This window comes from Gobio gobio (genome assembly GCF_949357685.1).
Source record: "Gobio gobio genome assembly, chromosome: 7".
Classification (NCBI taxonomy): Eukaryota; Metazoa; Chordata; class Actinopteri; order Cypriniformes; family Gobionidae; genus Gobio; species Gobio gobio.
In genome coordinates this window covers 16,698,626-16,718,643 of record NC_137103.1, presented here as the reverse complement: position 1 = coordinate 16,718,643, position 20,018 = coordinate 16,698,626, and the positions used below count along the sequence as shown (strand labels likewise).

The following is a 20,018-nucleotide window of genomic DNA, read 5'->3' as shown; positions in this document are numbered from 1 at the left end:
TAACTTTTGTGAGTAGATACCATAGTTTCCTAAAGCAAGAACCTTAAAGGGATAGTTCACCCACAAATACAAATTCAGTCATCATTTACTCACCCTTAAGTTGTTCCAAACCTGTATGAATTTCTTTCTTCTGCTCAACACAAAGGAAGATATTTGGAAGAATGTTTGTAAGCAAGCAGATCTCAGAAGCCATTGACTACAAAAGTATCCCTCCACTATGTAGTCAGTGGCTGCCGAGATCTTCATACAGGTTTGGAACAACTTGAGGGTAAGTAAATGATGACAGAATTTTTATTTTTGGGTGAACTATCCCTTTAAAACTAACCAAATCATCAACACACCAAGCAAACAGTATGTGGCAGAATAAGAGACATATCTTCGTCCAGTGGGTCGGCCCCGAACCACAAATATAAGACTTCTCTGTGCGTTACGTAACAGCGTGCTGCTCCTCATGGGACGGTGGCCATTCTCACCTGCTCCAACACAAGCACACCAACTAGCCATTCATTTCACTGTCACATGACTTCAGGGGACACTATGCATTTATAAATGTGTTTCATTACTACACTGTTAGACATTTTATTGTATTTTTGCGGTAACTTACTGGCAGCACTATTGCCAGTAAGTTACTGTAATTGCCCCTTTACAGTAGCTTACCTGTAAATGTGTTTTACAGTATGATGCCCTTACCGTAATTTAATTTTACAGTATGATGCCCTTACCGTAATTTAATTTTACAGTATGATGCCCTTACCGTAATTTAATTTTACAGTATGATGCCCTTACTGCAATTTCATTTTACAGTATGATGCCCTTACTGCAATTTATTTTTACAGTATAATAATTTTTACAGTAATTTTACTGTAATTTATTTTACTTTTTATTTTACAAAATATGCATATGTTAATATGTTATTACTTTATTTTGAATATTTTACATGAATGCAATAAAATAAATAATACATTTAATAAATTCCAAATAAGAGACTTGAGTCCATGTACATCAGTATATTTTTTATTCACCGTCACAATCAATTACAAAAAACAGAAAAAAAATAGAGAACTGAATTCATTACAACAAATCAAAGCAGAGATCATGACGATATGGCAACAAAAAGTATGAACAAAATACCCCAGTTGGTCTTGGCTGGCCTCCCTACTGGTAAACTACTGATGGCTGATCTGAAACAAAACAGAGGGAAAATGTGTGAGAAATGGTTTATCTCATCTAAATTTGTTCATGGACAGATGAGGTAACAACTTGTGCAACAGCAGTTATTCATAGTTATACTTGTTATATTATTATTATTCATAGTTATACTTATATTATATATCTCTATCCCGAGGACAAGCGTGCGCGCTCTGGAGATTATCATGTGAAACGCAACAATACCCAATCAGAAAGCAAGCTGCTGACGGAAGACACCTCCCTCCAGCTCACGCTGGAACATGTAAAGGCCATGTTCACACCATCTCCATTACTTCATCTAAACATTTTCCTTTTCCCCCCCGCAAATTTTCTTTAAAAAGCATTCCATACACTATCAGGGTATATACAGAACTTCTTAAGTTGAATTTAATACCTTTTACTACCTTTTTTAATACCTTCAAAATATTTTTTAATACCAGCACGACTTCAAGCTGCAACTATAGTAGCGTAAATGAAATATCTTTCCAAATGGAATAACATATTGCATCACAATGTAACGAGGTCATTTTAACTTAACATCAACTGCCCACAGAGATGAGAATAGAAATAAAGACAGAAGAGGAAGGAGACATCTTCTTCATAGTTCGTGCAGTGTACAGAGGGAAACGAGAACAATTTCACGGCGCAATATAGATTTTTTTTCTTTTTCGTTTTAAATCATGAAGGCGAGTCAGTGGATATCACACAAAAACGTAATGTGTGCGAGAGTCGGTGAAGTCTCAAACCTGGTCAATTATTCACTACTGAAAGTGAACGTAAAATCTGACAAGCTTTCGGCGCATATTCTCACAGAGACAAGAGATATCTCTTTATTTATATAAATCTGCTTTAACATATGCTGATAACGTATAGCCTACAACTGTCTGAATTTATATTCTTAATATTTCTCTTTTGGCCCATATTGTGAAACAAATTAGAAGAGAAGTATAGGCCCATTTCGTGTTAAACAAGTTTTTTTTTAAATAAAGCTGCTCTTACTTTCTGATAATACTGATATTATTGTAGTGTTCTGACATATTATAGACTGATAATCATTTTAATTATAGGCCTATAATTCCTTGTTTAATTGTGCAAAATGTATTTAAATAATGAGGAGTAAGCTAATCTATCTATTCTTTTATTATGCAGCATGTCGGTTGTGCATTGATGCATTATGAAATTATCACGGGGGCAAATTAAATGTATTATCAATTTAATAATAAAAGTAGGCCTACCCTAATAATAATAATAATCATTTATATACATAAATAGTAAATGCTAAATCTTCACTCATACAGTGAGCAGACAAGTCGCGCTCGAGGATCCGAGCCATGGTGTGAGCACATAAACCGTGAGCTTTGGCTTTACATCGCATGCGATCGTACAGTGTGAGTAGGTAACCTTGCTGAAATCGCACAGAAATCGCACAGTGTATGCCAAGCTTTAAGCAACTTGCATATTTCGAAACAGCTCTTCAATGCCATAGATTCAAATTTAAAGAGTGGTGTTTAGTTGCAAGGTCTAAACACCACAGCACCTCAGCTCGCAATGTAGCGGTGGTGATAGGGCATAGCGTCTGCTGTCTGCCGTCTGTCACGCACTGTTGATGATGCTGCTAGACTAACGTTAGGCTACTGGCAGTGGTTTGAATCGGGAGAGCAGTCGGGGTTGAGGGCAAAGCAGTGGAGGTTGAGGTCGTTGATGCATCTGTAGCACAGAACATTGGTATGGGAAGCTGCTCGCTACGTCCGTGCATCCTAGCTTGGTGCGATTTGACGCCATTCACCCCCACCCAGGTTATATTAATTGTCTTCTTGCAGACGTGGCAATAAGCCTCGCGGCTGTTGCAAACTACTGGCCTAAGCCAGACTTTAAATTGTGAGTCCTCCAGCCAGAGGTCCGAAAACTTGCATTTCCCCATGCTTTAATTACTGAATGGAAGCGAGCTCGAGGTACATGTTTGTCAGCAAGCCAGCCGCGGACCCAGTTTGTTTCAGCGCGCGCGAACGAACACCACCTCACACGATATCGCGCAGGTCCTACTCTAAACATATAAATAAATCCACGCGAATTTTAGAAAAAAAAGGCCTGTCCTTAACACAAATTGAAAATTTATCTAAAAAAAATTGGGCTCGAAAATGTAATACCTCGTCAGATGACGTTTAGTACTTTTTACTACTTTTTAATGCCCTTAATTTTGGCTAATTTCATTTACTACCTTTTACAACCCCGCGGACACCCTGACTATAAGAGCAATTTCATGATATGATATACTTCATATCACCTGTGGTGTGGTAGTCAAACGTCACCTCCTGCTCAACTGACATCTTATGCTGCCTTCACGTGCTATTGGAATTACTGAACTAGTTTCCTAGTTAAAAAATTGGACATGAACGCCCTCTCAAGTCAAAATCTGAATGTGATGAGCTCGTAATCACAACTTCAGAAGTGGGAAGTAGGAAATTTCTAGCACATGAAGGCAGCATAAGACGAGGTTGGCTGAAAATTAAAAGATAAAAGTCTCTCAGAAATTGCAAATAATTAAATACTTGCACCTGTACATACTTGCATGATTAGTTTTTAGTTCAGGTTTTAGTTGTAGTCCAGCTTTGTCCGTTTCTCTATTCCTCAGTCTCTCTGTTTTCTGGTCACTGGTTGGATATGATCTGCATATAAAATAATGTATACATATTTTGGTAGCACTTTACAATAAGGTTGTATTAGCTAACATTAGTTAAAGGGTTAGTTCACCCAAAAATGAAAATTCTGTCATTAATTACTCACCCTCATGTCGTTCGAGACCCGTGAGTCCTCCGTTCATATTTGGAACACAAATGAAGATATTTTAGTTGAAAGCTGATGGCTAAGAAAGGCTTCAGATAGGCCTCCATTGGCATTCAGTACATTGACACTTCCAAGATCCATGAAAGGCACTTAAAACGTCGTTACAAAGTCTATCTCACCACAGTGACTCTATAATAATTTTACGATGCGACGACAATAGTTTTTGTGCGCAAAAAAAAATCTAAATAACATCTTTATCCAACTTGTTCTCGACTTCCGTGTGTGCCTCCACGACGCATGCGCGAGAATATTACGCAGATCCGGCGTTCGGACACATGACCCAGAAGCGATTTGTTTACGAGCAGAGGAAGACGCGCGTGTCTAAGATGTTGAATTCTACATTGATCGTGCTTTAGGTCTCGGCGTAGTTCTCAAAATGGGGCTTAAGTGTGTATTTCATGGATTCCCGAACGCCGGATCTACGTCATATTCTCGCGCATGCGTCGTGGAGGCACACACGGAAGTCGAGAACAAGTTGGATAAAGGTGTTATTTTGATTTTTTTTTTCGCACAAAAACTATTGTCGTCGCATCGTAAAATTATTATAGAGTCACTGTGGTGAGATGGACTTTGTAACGACGTTTTAAGTGCCTTTCATGGATATTGGAAGTGTCAATGTACTGAATGCCAATGGAGGCCTGTCTGAAGCCTTTCTCAGCCATCAGCTTTACACTAAAATATCTTCATTTGTGTTCCGAATATGAACGGAGGTCTTACGACATGAGGGTGAGTAATTAATGACAGAATTTTCATTTTTGGGTGAACTAACCCTTTAATGCATTAGTTAACATGAACTAACCATGAACAACACCTCTGTTCAGCATTAGTTAATCTTTGTTAACGTTAGTTCATAAAAATCCAGCTGTTCATATTAGTTCACAGTGCATTAACTAATGTTAGCAAGATTTTAATAATGCATTAGTAAATGTTGAAATTAACATTAACAAAGATAAATAAATGCTTTATAAGTGCAGTTCATTATTAGTTAATGTTAACTAATGTAGTTAACTAATGAACCGTATTGTAAAGTGTTACACAAATTTTTAAGTGCATACAATGAATCATTTTTAATTACTTTGTCATGTTATGCAGTGACATATCCCACATGAGACTAAACAGTCACAACAAGATAACAAATAGATGCCAAGTAGGAAATGTAGGCAACAAGTATTTTTGAAATAATAAAATGTTATGCATTAAAAGACGTTAATCACATAATGTTAGTCAAAATATATACTTACAAAGCCAAAGATGATCAGTGCTGTGGCTCTTTCTGGGGTGTTGTTAGCTCCTGTTGACACAAGAGAGAAAAATAAGAAATTTTCATTAATGTTTATTGACTAATGGTGCCTAAATGTTATGCACATGATAATTCACAGATATAGGATGACTGCTAGATTGACCACTTACACAATCAAATGACTATCAACACTGAAAAAAGAGAGAAGACAATAATAGAGCCTACAGTGGCATGTAAAAATGAATTCATATGAAATAATATAATAAATAAGAAGCCACAATGAACATACTTGAACTAATTATTATTTTACTTGAATATATATTAATCCTCTGGTGTATACACTGGCGTAAATGTTCTATTTTCGAGAGAGAGAGAGAGAGAGAGAGAGAGAGAGAGAGAGAGAGAGAGAGAGAGAGAGAGAGAGAGAGAGAAAGAGAGAGAGAGAGAGAGAGAGAGAGAGAGAGAGAGAGAGAGAGAGAGAGAGAGAGAGAGAGCGGGCGCGCGAGACAGCCTTTGACACCGCTCAGGCGCTAACGTTCCTTCAAATGGCGTCACACACATTTAACTGTCAACGAAAATATGTAACTATAACTGGCCGTGAAAAGACGGAAACCATTGTTCGCGTAAATACAACATTTGGTACATAATGTACAATGCAGGTAACAGTTAGTCAATTGTATGCAAATTTAATGGGTTATGAAAGCGGTTCTTGAGGAAAACGAACAGTTCCCCGAGACTGTCATATAGTAATAGCAATTCGATATTATTATTTACTTTCTTCATGTATGTAGCTATATTTAATGGATATTGGTTTACGTTTTAAAAGTATCAAAGACATTTGTGATAAATTTGTCAAATAAAAACTTCTTACCTCAGGAAAGCTCGCAGCTGGTGTCTGGCGATCCGATCCACAGGCAGGGACGTCCGTTATGCGCGCACTCGACACAAACCTCATTTGCGCGGGCTTGGCACGCGAGTAAACAATTTAAATTGTGTGAGGTGTAAGGAAAGTTTATAAATATATTTTTTAAACATTTAAAAATTACATTTATATCACCACACTTGTACTGGTATTACTCTGGCATTAAAATAATAATAAATAAAATAAAATTACGGATCATGAGAAATAAAATGCTAACAGTAGGTGTGTGTGTGTGTGTGTGTGTGTGTGTGTGTGTGTGTGTGTGTGTGTGTGTGTGTGTGTGTGTGTGTGTGTGTAGCCTACCGTTAGCATTTTATATCTCATGATCCGTCATTTTATTTTGCAACGTACATTTATAGCCGAACAATAAACAAGTAATGAAACTTAACTTTGCCCTCAGCCTAAACGATTTGCCAGGGAACAAATTATAGATCCATGAGAGCAAATATGGGCCGTTAAATCTCCACAAGACTAATTATAGCTGGAGACGCCACAGAGACATCAGAGCCAGCGGCAGACGTCAGAAGGACTGGCCGAGGAAAGTCTACTCTCGCCGGGTAAACAAGCGCTGAACGCCGCTGACTCACTGGAGCTCACATCTCCGAAAACACCAGATAAAATGTTAAAATAGGCACTCTTCTTATAAATAAACCACAGATTTGAGCTTTAAACAACTACATTACCGACTGAAAAAGTCTTAAAACTACGTTTTGTCACACATTAACAGTTTTAACACAAAAAGACGTGTAAACACAGCCCATGTCAGTCATTTCTCAACGAGACGAGCCGCTGGCAGAAGCTCCTCCTATGAGGCGAATTCGAAATACATTTATAACACTAATACTTTACTCTATTTATTCTATACTCTATTTTTTCCTCTTTTTGAAAGTTGTGAAATCACTATTGTGGAGTTTTTCTTTTGCTATTTGAGCAATTGGGCACACAAAAAATATATAATTATTGTATTCTCTCATTCACCACTATACAATTTAACCCAACTATGACGACTTCTGCTCTGAGAAACCCGAAAATGTGAAAAGGGTAGGAGAAAATACTAAATATAAAAATTACTTCTTTGTCTCCCACAAAGAACTAATTTTACATCCTTCCATCCACATGTTTTTATTTAACTTTTAAACATCCAGTGTGTGTGTGTGTGTGTGTGTGTGTGTGTGTGTGTGTGTGTGTGTGTGTGTGTGTATTCTTTGTTTACAGTAGCACTACTGCTTTTACGTAAACAGTAAAATACTGCAAATTCCCATATACAGTAAGTTACTGTAAATTTCATTAAAAATACCCACAATGCAGTGCATATTACAGTAGCTAACCGTAAATAATATAAATGGTATTTTACTGGGCTTTTTTGCGGTAAGTAACTGTAAAATTGCGGTAAAGTCTAACAGTGTATGCAAGTCTTCATATTCTATATGATGGATTCAACAAAACACAAATCATGCATTTTCTGCAGAAGGACAGAGAAAAAAAAGTGACAGCAGAAAGAAATAAAGAGTGATCAATCACATGCTAATTTATTTACTTCCCCCACTCCTAACGAGTGACCAGCATGATTAATCACGAATATGCACGCCACATGCATATGACATTGTTTAGTGAAATACAGTGTGATTTCACTGTTCTCCATAATCCTGTGCTTGACAAAGAACACGTGGTTCAAATTTTCTTTAAAACAGAGCACTAAAGGTGTAAACATTCTGCATTTTACTATTTTACTATCATAATATGCACACATAGTGTCAGAAATTCTCATGAAACACTTCTCATCAAGGTCAAATTTTTTTAACTTTGCTGCCATATTAATTCTATAGCTCTACGGCCCGGTTTCACAGACAAAGCTTAGATTAAGCCAGGATTAGGCCTTAGTTAATTAGGACATTTAAGTAGCTTTTATACAGGTGCCATATATAAAAGACAACAACAACATTACTAGAGACTAAACAATGCCATTGACATATTTTAAGAGTTGCTTTCAGTTAAAACAGCTCAAACATACATTTTAGTCTGGGACTAGACCTAAGCCTTGTCTGTGAAACCGGGGGTATATTTTTTTATAGCGCTCTTATAACGGGCTTCTTAAAAAAAAGAAAAAAGAAAAAAATTCAATGTAGAAAAACAACATTTATTGGCTCTCGTAAGAGTTTTATGATGAAAGAGAAACTAAACTGTTATAATTAGCAGAACATATGAACATATTTGCTAAAATGACTTTGCAGAAGCTGGAGGGTAATTAATTAGACTAACTGGCAGCCCTTTTCATCTTCCTTCAGACTGACAGTGATTTTTTTTCTACTGAAGCACAATTTAACAATTGATTGTGGCATAAGAGCCCACCTGCAGTTTGAGAATTCATTTTCACACAAGATGGAGAAAAAAAAAAACCTCAACTAGGATATATTGCCCCATGGCATGAATATGCAAGAACTCACAATATGCCGGCAGAGTCATTACCAATGTTACTGCCAATTACAAGGCATGTCATGACACTGATTCATGAATATTCAACACTGGCAGATCTTCATGCTCGCCGCAGTGATGGATCTCGTTTTACAGCTTCACTGAGGTAGAAGAGAAGGGACCTTCATCACAGCACAGAGGAGTCGTCCAGCTGCAATACAAGCTGTTTCATTAGGGTTAAATAGTTAAATGTGTGTTATATAAAAGTGCATGAAAATGATGGAGTGCTCCCTTGTTCCATAGAACTCACATTAAAGCATATTAAGTAGACATTTAGTCCTGAAAAGAAGGAATCTTAAATTGGAAAAAAGACATAGACCAGTGCCTTGAGCAAAAGAGGTGCTTTAAGACTGCAAGAGATATGGATTTTTTTTCATTTCTTAGATGAATCTACTGGGGAATTAGATCATGCAATCAACAACATCTGACCTTTTTGAACCTGCATGAAAATGGGAGAGATTTCATCATCTCTAAATCAAGCTCAATCAAATCAAGCGTGGAGTGATGTTTTAAAATCATAAAGTCATCTGTTGCCCAATGTCACCAGATTAATTCTGCTTATCTCATATGGAGAGAGCTGGACACATATGATCCTTATCTTAATAGGCTATTTGTGCCTTTTTAGGAGACAATGTCTAGGTTGGACAGTGAGTCCACTCTCCTTGATAATAGCAGGTTAGTATGTCACAGTGATCACTCAATTTCAAAAGTCTGCTGTCAACAAACATTTCCAATTAAAGTAGAGTTGGCTTGTGTCATTACTTAGCAGATAATAATTTGCAGGAGCTCTCTCACAAACATAAATGATATAATGGCCTTAAAGGTACCCCAATGTTCAGGCCAACGGACACACTGTCAATTCTAGTTTTAAACTGAGATGCTGATAGCAAGGTTATACTAAAATATCAAGAAAGACAGATAAACATCTACTCACAGAGCAGCTATACTATGACAAATTAATAAAATGTTTTATTAAGATCAATAATGCCGTTGCCTATTACAAGTAATAGGGCTGCAAATCTCATCACAGTTGTATATAAAATATATATATAACACGTCAAAATTAAATAAACGTTACATTTTTAAATGACAATTTGTTCCTGTGTGTTTCTGATACAGCTTCGAGACTGTCTAACATGAGCAACATAAATACACATTCAACTCAAACATTTGGAGCACTGTCCATGGTACACACGTTTCAGTTTGCAGGTAAAGGACAGCTCCTGTCAAACACTGTACACCCTGAAGGAAGCATCTATTCATCAGGATTGGTTGTCATTTAACTTTTTTTTTTTTGTCTGTGTTTTTGTTTTGTGTTGTTAAAGAATAGTAAATATCATGTTGGCTGATAATGATGTAAGTCAGGATAGATCTATGTAAATCTTTCCACTGTATATCTTTTGTTCTTATTATATATTTTATATATTATATATTTTCATTCCCCTCTGAAATGCATACACAGCAGCACACACACACACACACACACACACACATTGGGTTTTGATGTTTTATGTGACCATTTTATGATTTTTATACTATGCAAACAGTATATTCTATCCCTCAAACCCTAAACACAACCCTCACACTTTCTGCATTAAAAACAAACAAACACAATTTTAGTATTATTTATAAGCTGTTTTGCTCATGGAGACCAAAACATGTCCTTTTTGCTATCCTTGTGGGGACATTTGGTCCTCATAATGTAGGGTTTACCAGGACCACACACACACATTCTTCAACGTTTCATAATTGGGATATAACTTCAGTCCAATTTGATTGCTCTTCATTTGCTGCCTCTTCTTCCCCATGAGCAGTGATTAAACTATGCATATATATAAGGCAGTTAGTAATTAAATGAGCCAATGGGCAATTATTGCTTAATTGTATGTAATTTCCCTTCATTAAAAAGGTAAATGAAAGCAGACCATATTGTGGATATAATACATTAGATATAGCAATAAACCCAATCAGGTGTTGAGCACATGGCTGGTCGCTTTGCCTGTCATTGGTTATGTGGAACATGACAGGCAGTTTTGGACATAATGTTAAAGTGAGACATCATGGACTCATGGGGCAGTTTTGTCCTCACATAACAGTCTTGAATGTCTGTGGCTCGTTGACAATTTGTTCAACATTAGGCTGGAATACATTGGTCATCGCTGCATTTGCTTGCATTTATAATAACATATAAAACATAATACAAAATTATTGTCTAGTGGGTGGTGAACAACAGTGTCCTCTAGAGGAGACTACCACCCCCATTTGGAGAACACCACAGTGGTTTGGTACAGCTACAAACATCATGCAGCCAGAATACAACCGGTTTTGCAAGAGGTATTAAGAAAACCTTCACATCTTTTGTAATATAAAATGGACTAAGCAGAGGTTTTTACATATTGTGATTTTACCCATAAGGCCATTATTTATTTATTTTGTTTGTATATTAGAGAAACAGTAATTAGAAGGGTTGTAGAAGAGGCTGTTTACATGATGCTGAGTGAGACCTGTCTAAAATAACAGTAACACCCACCCATCCATTCAGATTCAACAGGGCAAAGAATGTTTGAGGGGATGTGACCTCTATTTCTGCATCACATTTATACAAATCTGCAAAGTTTTAAAGATTACTGACCTATGATTACTTAAAGGGGAAGCTCTTGTTAAATAAAAGCTGGGCTGTGTTGAGTTTAGACAACAGCATGGCCAACAGGGCCTACTCAAAGCCATATTTGTGTATGTCATATAGTTTTATCAGTTTATTTATTATTTAATTTATACTGCTGTTGAGTATTGATAATTGACCAATGCCTCTAGGATATATATATATATATATATATATATATATATATATATATATATATATATATATATATATATATATATATATATATATATATATATATATATATATATATATATATATATATATTCTCCATATTATTTGTTGTTTAAACTAATATTAACCATCTTTACCAAACCATCAAAAAACACGCGCGCACACACACAGACACACTCACGCATACACGCACGCGTGCACGCACACACACACACACACACACTTTTTTGGCTTCAATACTTTTTATTCAATATTATAATTACTTAAAACACTAAGAACAAATAGATACTTATAATTCAATTATTGTTATCTTTTTTCACGTGTTTTATGTGAAATCGACTTTTAATCATTGTAATTTCTTAACATGTTTATGGAAGTATACTTTGCATACAGAAATATGCATCACAAAAAAGGTAAATTGCTATTCGATCATGGGGAATATATACTACAGCGGATCTGAGTGAAATCACAGTCATGCACCGGCTGTCAGTCAGACCTCAGATTGGCAGAAGAGTCTCGCAGCTGATTGGTGCTACTCACATATGATGCAGATGACGTACTGAACTCAAGCACGTGGGTCTCACATAAACAAAGACACATTGGCAGACAGAGCTCTACATGCCAGTGTTGAGCTCCGAGCTGTGCGGACAACACGCTGTACTGGACATTTACACACATATTCTGCATCGCAAGCATATGGATACAATATAGTTTTGCTGATGGTCTACTAAGGTATGTCATTGCCTTTCTTTTTATTTTTGTGCAAATATTTAGTTAAGCACAACTGTCCAATAGTATCCTGTTTTAAACCTTCTGTGATTTGTGTTTGTTGGTTTCTGCTGGTTTTATTCAAACTGTTTTGTTGTTTTTCTGCAATGTGAAATTGGTTTTTATTCAGTCCTTGTCTGAGCGTACGCTAATGTTCATGTGAAATTGTGTTTCTTCAGACATGCATTTAGTAGAATGCATTAAACTCGAGTGTAAAACAATTAATCAAACGCGGCGCGCAAAACCTTAAACTTTCGATCCATCACGCATATGCACATGTCCTGATACGGCGCAAGAACATGTGTTTCAAATTTCTAAGTTTAAGTGAGCTCTAGTATTTTGCATTGTTATTTAATGGAGCTAATAAAATGTAATGGAACATCAAGTGAAAGTTGTGTGTTCATGTTATCAGAGGGAGAATCCAGAGCCGAGTCGTTTGTCTTGAACCCCGGTATTCAATTTCATCTGTTATTATCACCTTCACCAAGATCTGCAGAGGAACAGTCCCACTACTGAAGGTACTTCAAGATTTTCACTTGTTAAAAGTGATTTTGCAAAGTTGCATCCGAGCTGAAAACACTACTTAAACGTGTTTTGATGGGCATGCTGTTATAATTTTTAGGCTGTCTTTCTGTTTTGTATTGATTAGGCTACTGTTTTGTTTGCAGCCATGCCCTGCGTCCAGGCTCAGTATGGCTCATCCCCGCAGGGCGCCAGTCCTGCGTCTCAGAGCTACAGTTACCACACCAGCGGAGAATACAGCTGCGATTTCCTCACACCAGAGTTTGTGAAGTTCAGCATGGACTTAACCAATACCGAGATCACCGCCGCCACCACCTCTCTGCCCAGCTTCAGCACCTTCATGGACAACTACAACACTAGTTATGACGTGAAGCCGCCCTGTCTTTACCAGGTGCCCCATTCTGGAGAACAGTCCTCTATCAAGGTGGAGGAAGTCCAGATGCACACATACCATCAGAGCCATTTGGGCCCGCAGTCAGAGGAGATGATGGCCCATTCCGGGCCTATGTATTTCAAACCATCCTCACCTCACGCTCCGGGAACGGCGAACTTCCAGGTTCAGCCCAATCACATGTGGGAGGACCCGGGTTCCTTGCACACTTTTCATCAGAACTATATGACCTCGCACATGATGGATCAGCGCAAGAACCCCGTGTCCAGGCTCTCCCTCTTCTCCTTCAAGCAGTCTCCACCAGGAACTCCAGTTTCAAGCTGTCAGATGCGCTTTGACGGGCCTCTCCATGTGTCCATGGGGCACGACAGTCCCGGGACTCACCGAGCCCTGGACAGCCAGAGTTTCGCAGTACCCAGTGCTATCAGAAAACAGGCGGGCATCGCTTTCACTCACTCCCTGCAACTCAGTCACGGCCATCAACTGATGGACAGTCAGGTGCCGTCACCTCCGTCTAGAGGCTCACCGTCCACCGAGGGTTTGTGCGCGGTGTGTGGGGACAACGCGGCGTGTCAGCACTATGGAGTCCGAACGTGTGAAGGGTGTAAAGGTTTCTTCAAGGTATTTTTTCTATTATTATTATTATTATTATTATTAATTTGTTGTTTGGTTGCCGCACATATCGCGGTTCTCTAATTATGAGTAAAATGTGACATGATCGGATATTTGAGGAACTGAAGCATATGCGTTTTTATTTTATTTTGCTCCTCGCATATCTGATCAGATCATTTAGACCATGTGTTTTTTTTTAATCAAAAGTTTCTCTGTATTGTATCTAATTTAAACGAAATCTTGTTGTCCACCTTTTTAGCGTACAGTACAGAAGAACGCCAAATATGTGTGTTTAGCCAATAAAAACTGTCCTGTGGATAAGCGCCGGAGAAACAGATGTCAGTATTGCCGATTTCAGAAGTGCCTGGTGGTCGGGATGGTAAAGGAAGGTAAATCGCTACAATATTTTTCTACACTTCTAAAACGTGCGGAGAGGATCCATGCGTCTTAATCGCTGTTCATTAGAATTTTTCTCACACTTGGAAACTATTGTGCGCAACTGCAATTGTATTCATCCCTGATTGTATCCCTTAATTGTAAATGCATGTTACAACGAGCATAACAGCTCCTTGATAGTAACAGTCTTGTGTTGTTTTGACAGTTGTCCGGACTGCCAGCTTAAAGGGTCGGCGAGGCCGTTTACCCTCCAAACCCAAAAGTCCGCAGGAGTCTTCGCCCCCCTCTCCGCCCGTCAGTCTGATCAGCGCTCTGGTCAGGGCTCATGTGGACTCCAACCCCTCTATGAGCAGCCTCGACTACACCAGAGTGCGTTATACTGCATTCATCTTTAATTTTACCCATCATTTTTTACTTTAAGAGAAGAAAGTCAAAATGCTCTTATGACTCTTGATGCGCTCCGTGCGCGAATCTGACAGAACCAATATTAGGAATTTTATATCATACAGTGTTTCATTATAAACTTTCAACACTTTAAGGGTGGCATATTTTACTCTCTAAATTGCTTTTGCAAGAAAGAAGCCAGTGAAATACAGACACAAGTTAAATTAAAGAGGGGGAAAACTCTCCCCCTTTTAGAAATGGGCTTTGCAATTTCACGGGTTATATATTTTAAGGGAGCTCATTAAGTCATGTTTAAATTAAATTCCAGTTCCAAGCCAACCCGGACTACCAACTGAGCGGAGATGACACACAGCACATCCAACAGTTCTACGACCTCCTCACCGGATCCATGGAGATCATCCGCGGATGGGCAGAAAAAATTCCCGGGTTCACCGACCTGCCTAAACCGGACCAGGACTTGCTGTTTGAGTCCGCCTTCCTGGAGCTTTTCGTGCTGCGCCTGGCGTACAGGTATACTGAGGCTTCTGGAGAAGTGGCTTTGCGGCTTCAGTTTTATTGGCTCTGCAATAATTAGGAGCCGCTTAAATCCCCGTTTAATGCGCACGGTAATTAATGGGCGCTTTGTAATTAATTTCAGGTCCAACCCGATGGAAGGTAAACTCATCTTCTGTAATGGGGTGGTGTTGCACAGACTGCAGTGCGTGCGTGGATTTGGAGAGTGGATTGACTCTATAGTGGAGTTCTCGTCTAATCTTCAAAACATGAATTTAGACATATCTGCTTTCTCATGCATCGCCGCCCTAGCTATGGTCACAGGTGAGATTGTTTTTTTATTGTAGGCTAGTGTTTAGGAAATCGTTACTGTTTTATGGTATGTTCCAGTTGGCTATAATAATAATAATTATTATTATTTTTCAGAGAGACACGGGCTGAAAGAACCCAAGAGAGTTGAGGACCTTCAAAACAAGATCGTAAACTGTCTGAAAGATCAAGTCACCTTCAATGGAGGCGGCTTGAATCGTCCAAACTATTTGTCAAAACTGTTGGGGAAACTGCCTGAACTGCGCACACTGTGCACACAGGGTCTGCAGCGCATCTTCTACCTAAAACTAGAAGATCTGGTCCCACCGCCAGCAATAATCGACAAACTGTTTCTTGACACTCTGCCCTTTTAAACCGGGAGAGAGAGAAAAACTATTTCAAACAACCTCAGAGAACTTCCACAGACTCCCTTAAAAACCTGAAAGTCTGATTTTTTAAAACCATGCACCAACCATCGCCAAAAGAAAAAAGGATCCAACAATTTAAAGCTTGGAAGACGCCACGCGAAACAAAACAAAATAACAATAATACATTTTGCCATCGGCAAATTATTTTTTCCTCTTTATCCCACCAACAAACTTCCTCTGAGTATCTCAGAACCAACGGAAATGTAAAAAAAAGAAAAAAGGAAAAAAAGGAAAAAAGTAATAATATGAGAATTTATAATAAAAGACAGATTATCCAATAGTTTGCCTGATTTTGAACAATGGAAAATATCTCGCCACTACTAATCATTGTTAACTGCAAACGTCTGTATTCATGGAAAAATCAGAGTAGAGTGTATCATACGTCATTTCTATATACTATTCAATAGATTTATGTGATTTATATGATGTGTATAAAGCTTGTACAGAGACATTTTTTGTTCTTTTATAACTTGTGCCTGTGTAACTTTGTCGGGTGGAAAGGAGACGCATGTTGTAGAGGACTCTTGTCTCTATTACACACTCTATATTCCGGACACTATGTAGTCTGTTAGATTTTATAAAGATTCGTAGTATTTGGGGCAACTTTTAAATATGGCACATGTGGATAAAAATACCAATATCATCTGTACAGGTAAAAGGGACCCATAGTGTTTGTAAAATTGTCAGACATTCCTTGTTTGTATGTGTTGTATGTATTGTTGCTGTTTAATATAAACGTTTATATATTTATTTTGAGTTTGCCGTTAAAGCATGGTGCAGTTGAAATGATTTCAGACGCATCACCGTAGTCTTTGTTTAATGTCTCATATGTGATTTAATTTGCCATCTTCTATTCCTGTAGGTGTGTGAAAATCATCACTGCCTTTTTTCTATGGTTTAACTAAATATACTGCAACGCGTTTGATTCGGTTCCGAATCTGAATCAAACTCCACGAGAAAAGAATATTTAATGTTTACAAATAAAACTTTTAAATAATGTCCATGGATGAGCCGTGTCTCTTAATCACATTTCAAACGGAAGAGGGAAATAAGGACTTTTTTTCAAGAAGTAGTAATCAGAAATTGCTCAAGGAAAAACCTGCATTGCTCAAGGCAAAAAAGAAAACAAAAACACATTTCTTTTTTATTTGTTTTTCTTCCCGTGATAGGTTACGCTTTTTTATTTCTATAAAAAGTAAATGTAACCTATATATCGACTGAATATAACATTTTAACAATAGATGGTAAATAATAATTTCGCGGGGGTAAAATATCCTGATATATGATATAGCCTATCTGATATATCATTTTCATCGGGTGTTTTTTTTCTCTCATTAGAATGGCAAAAAATTAATAATAATAATAACAATAACAACAACAACAACAATAGTAAATCTTCAACGAATTCACTTCCCAGTAAATAAGAAAGCTTTTTGAAAGTTTGCCCCACAATAAAAAATAAAACATTACGCACTCTGTGGAATTTTATTTTCATTTCTTCTAAAGAGCTTTGCGCTCTTTAAAATATCTAAACAGAAACATAGGCATATCTCATAAGAGTATTTGTCAATTTTTCGCAAACAGATGTTGTTGTTTTGTAGTTTTTGTTGCTGAACGTGAGATAGCCTACGCCACAGGTGTCTGAAACTATTACATCCGTTACAATAAGTTATTAAAATGAGGCCGATGGATGAAAAAGTATAATGCAAAAATATTGTAGCTAAATTATCTATTTTTAAAAGAAAAGAAAGAACAAACAAAAAAACATGAAATTCCGACAATTTTACTCAGTAGTAATAATTAGAGATTATAGCGTTATGCTGTTTCATGCAGTGAATTTTCAGTACATTTCTCTATTTATTATTATTTTTTATTCCGGTTTATATATTTAAACATACTGAATTTGAAATAGATTGTTCTTGGATTCATAATTACATTTTGGAGAAAAAAAAGGCGAATCAAGCGAATCATGAATCATGTAGGGCCTATGTAATTGTGTATCGCATAAAAACAAATCAGTCGTCTAAATTCATTTAGGTCTATCTTAAAATAACATAACCAAACATGTTATGAACATGAATGCGTTATAAATTATGTATTTTTTTGTTTTCAGTTATTTATCAATTACGGGAAAGTGCTCTATGTTTGGTTTTAATGTTTTAGATTGTGCCAATAAGGAATAAAAATAGCGAAAGCATATACATTTTTCTCTTAATGATGTTTTTCTTCTTATTGTTAAACCCTCGTTATGGTCTCTTCTGCACCATCACAGGGTGGTACAGGCAGTACCACACCCGAGCATATTTAGACAGGTATCATTCTCTAAATTATTTAAAGCAGTGCGGATTTGGAGAATGCAAGCGTGCGTAGCCTATAATTGTTTTACATGACTGGTGTGTGCGCGTGTGCAGACTTGTGTGTCAAAAAAACAAAATAAATACGCATACACGATTTAAGGGTTCTATAATCTGCCGGTTTGATCAGCTGAACACTGACGTTAACACCAAGCTCACGAAGAGTATGAATTTATTTTGCCATTTCAAACTCCTGCTGGATATTTGCAGCAACATGTACAGTAGTTCACAATGGGAAAAAAAAAAACATAATCACAAACTAGCTTTAATGATTTTATATTTAAAATGTGTGTATAAACTAAAATGTGCTTATCTTGGATACTTACACTCAATTTGTTGCAAGTAGGTGCAGTGTAATATACTGTACACATAAACTTGACACAGGAAACCCAGGAAGGCATGACAATATTTAGACCATAAATCAGAGTAAAATATAAACCTAGCACATGTAGCTGGTGAACATCTGCATTTGTGCTTTGTCCGGTGGGACTTTCTTCTATGGCTCTGGATGGGAGATGATAGATTTTGGGGGAACATTTTACATCTAACCTGAAATCAGAGCATGTGTGTCATTACTGTCTCAAGTAAGAGAAATGAGCCTAAAATTATATATACGTTCAAGCACACTTTCATTGTGCATTACTGAAAAGTGAAGAGTTCTTTACTGAATTCTGTCATTCACCATTCATGTCCGTGTAGCTCAGAGAGGACATGAAGGTGCCTCTGGGCAACGTCTGCGAAAGCTCACAATCGCATAATCTCTTTTTCTCTCTCTCTGTGCTTTTTTTTTCTCCCTCATTCTCTTTCTCTCATCAGCCATGGCATGGCTGATCTTTTCCCAAAGTTCTCACAAGGCAAAGAATTGTCTGAATAATTAGATCTTCACAGCAAAAAGACTAATTCCAAGTCAAATTAAGATTACACTCAAAAGCAGTTTGCTGACATTTAGCAGATCAGTTAGAGGGACGCTCTGCAGTGTCACAAGCTTGTACCGTGTTGACTGAAGTAATCATTTAGGTTGGCAACGGCCTAATCTCTGCACAAAGAAAAAAAAGCATGGAAGCAATGTCGTGAGCGGCGTGTGACAGAGAGACACGCTCACCTTACACATGTCGAGGTATTTTCAGTCAGCTCTAGTGCACGTCGTCACACTCACACTCCAATTCTTCGTGTTTAAATAGAGACGAATCACAGAGCATTTCACTGCTCCTTTATCTGTTCTGACAGAGGGGACGAATATGGCATTGGTCTTCTATATGCTTTTGGTCTGTCAATCTGCTCTCTGGGTTCTGCTTAGCACTGCAGATAATGCAAACGCAGAAGGAAGAATGGAAATAACACGCTCCGTCTGCACATGGAGAGCTCAGAGGCCGCTGGCACTTTGTCTTAAGTGCTAGAGCAGGAAACCTAAGAGGAGCTAAATTATAAAGCAGTGCTCCACTCGGACAGATCCGTCCAGTCTTTGTACTGAGGGGCTGATGGGATAGACGCCCTAAAACACAGTCATTAAGCAGTGCAGGACGCATTCTACCTACTTCATAGATGATTTCAGTAACTCATGGAAACCTCGGAGTAACAAGGTCAAGCAGACGTAGCTGCAGCTCTCTTCTCAAAAGGAACCCGGCAGCTTTTATCGTTGCTTTGATCGATTCTTTTCTGTGATTTACTTTACTTTAAATATTGGTTTCCATATACAGTACCAGGCAATGGCATCCTCTGTGACGTGGGCTTGCAAACACAGTGCAAATCTATGCAGAGCTAAAGCAGATGTCATGTGTTGGGAGAGCGCTCTACTGGGTTTAAAGACAGATGCTCACTGCATGGCCTTTAATGCAGTCC

At 37.7% G+C, this 20,018-nt stretch overlaps 1 protein-coding gene and 1 long non-coding RNA gene across 2 annotated transcripts; one reads left to right on the top strand and one right to left on the bottom strand.

The window, feature by feature from the left end:
• Positions 1 to 1,060: 1,060 nt before the first annotated feature.
• On the bottom strand, positions 1,061 to 6,267 carry LOC307129269. The gene is made up of 4 exons (XR_013816865.1): positions 6,144 to 6,267; positions 5,274 to 5,323; positions 3,754 to 3,854; positions 1,061 to 1,181 (listed from the first exon to the last, which is right to left on the bottom strand). It is a non-coding gene; the product is annotated as an uncharacterized lncRNA (long non-coding RNA).
• A 5,827-nt stretch (positions 6,268 to 12,094) lies between these two features.
• On the top strand, positions 12,095 to 16,826 carry nr4a2a (nuclear receptor subfamily 4, group A, member 2a). The gene is made up of 8 exons (XM_079821129.1): positions 12,095 to 12,234; positions 12,683 to 12,788; positions 12,939 to 13,804; positions 14,055 to 14,184; positions 14,397 to 14,560; positions 14,904 to 15,106; positions 15,234 to 15,412; positions 15,515 to 16,826. The coding sequence occupies exons 3-8, from the start codon at positions 12,941 to 12,943 to the stop codon at positions 15,769 to 15,771; spliced, it is 1,797 nt and encodes a 598-aa protein (XP_079677255.1). The 5' UTR covers positions 12,095 to 12,234; positions 12,683 to 12,788; positions 12,939 to 12,940; the 3' UTR covers positions 15,772 to 16,826.
• The last annotated feature ends 3,192 nt before the right edge of the window (positions 16,827 to 20,018 follow it).

Excerpts from the sequence above, each read along its gene's own strand:
- nr4a2a (XM_079821129.1), top strand. The coding sequence starts at position 12,941 with ATGCCCTGCGTCCAGGCTCAGTATGGCTCATCCCCGCAGGGCGCCAGT. Across the intron at positions 13,805-14,054 it reads GGTGTAAAGGTTTCTTCAAG|CGTACAGTACAGAAGAACGC; the intron begins GTATTTTTTCTA and ends CCACCTTTTTAG. Across the intron at positions 15,107-15,233 it reads GTGCTGCGCCTGGCGTACAG|GTCCAACCCGATGGAAGGTA; the intron begins GTATACTGAGGC and ends AATTAATTTCAG.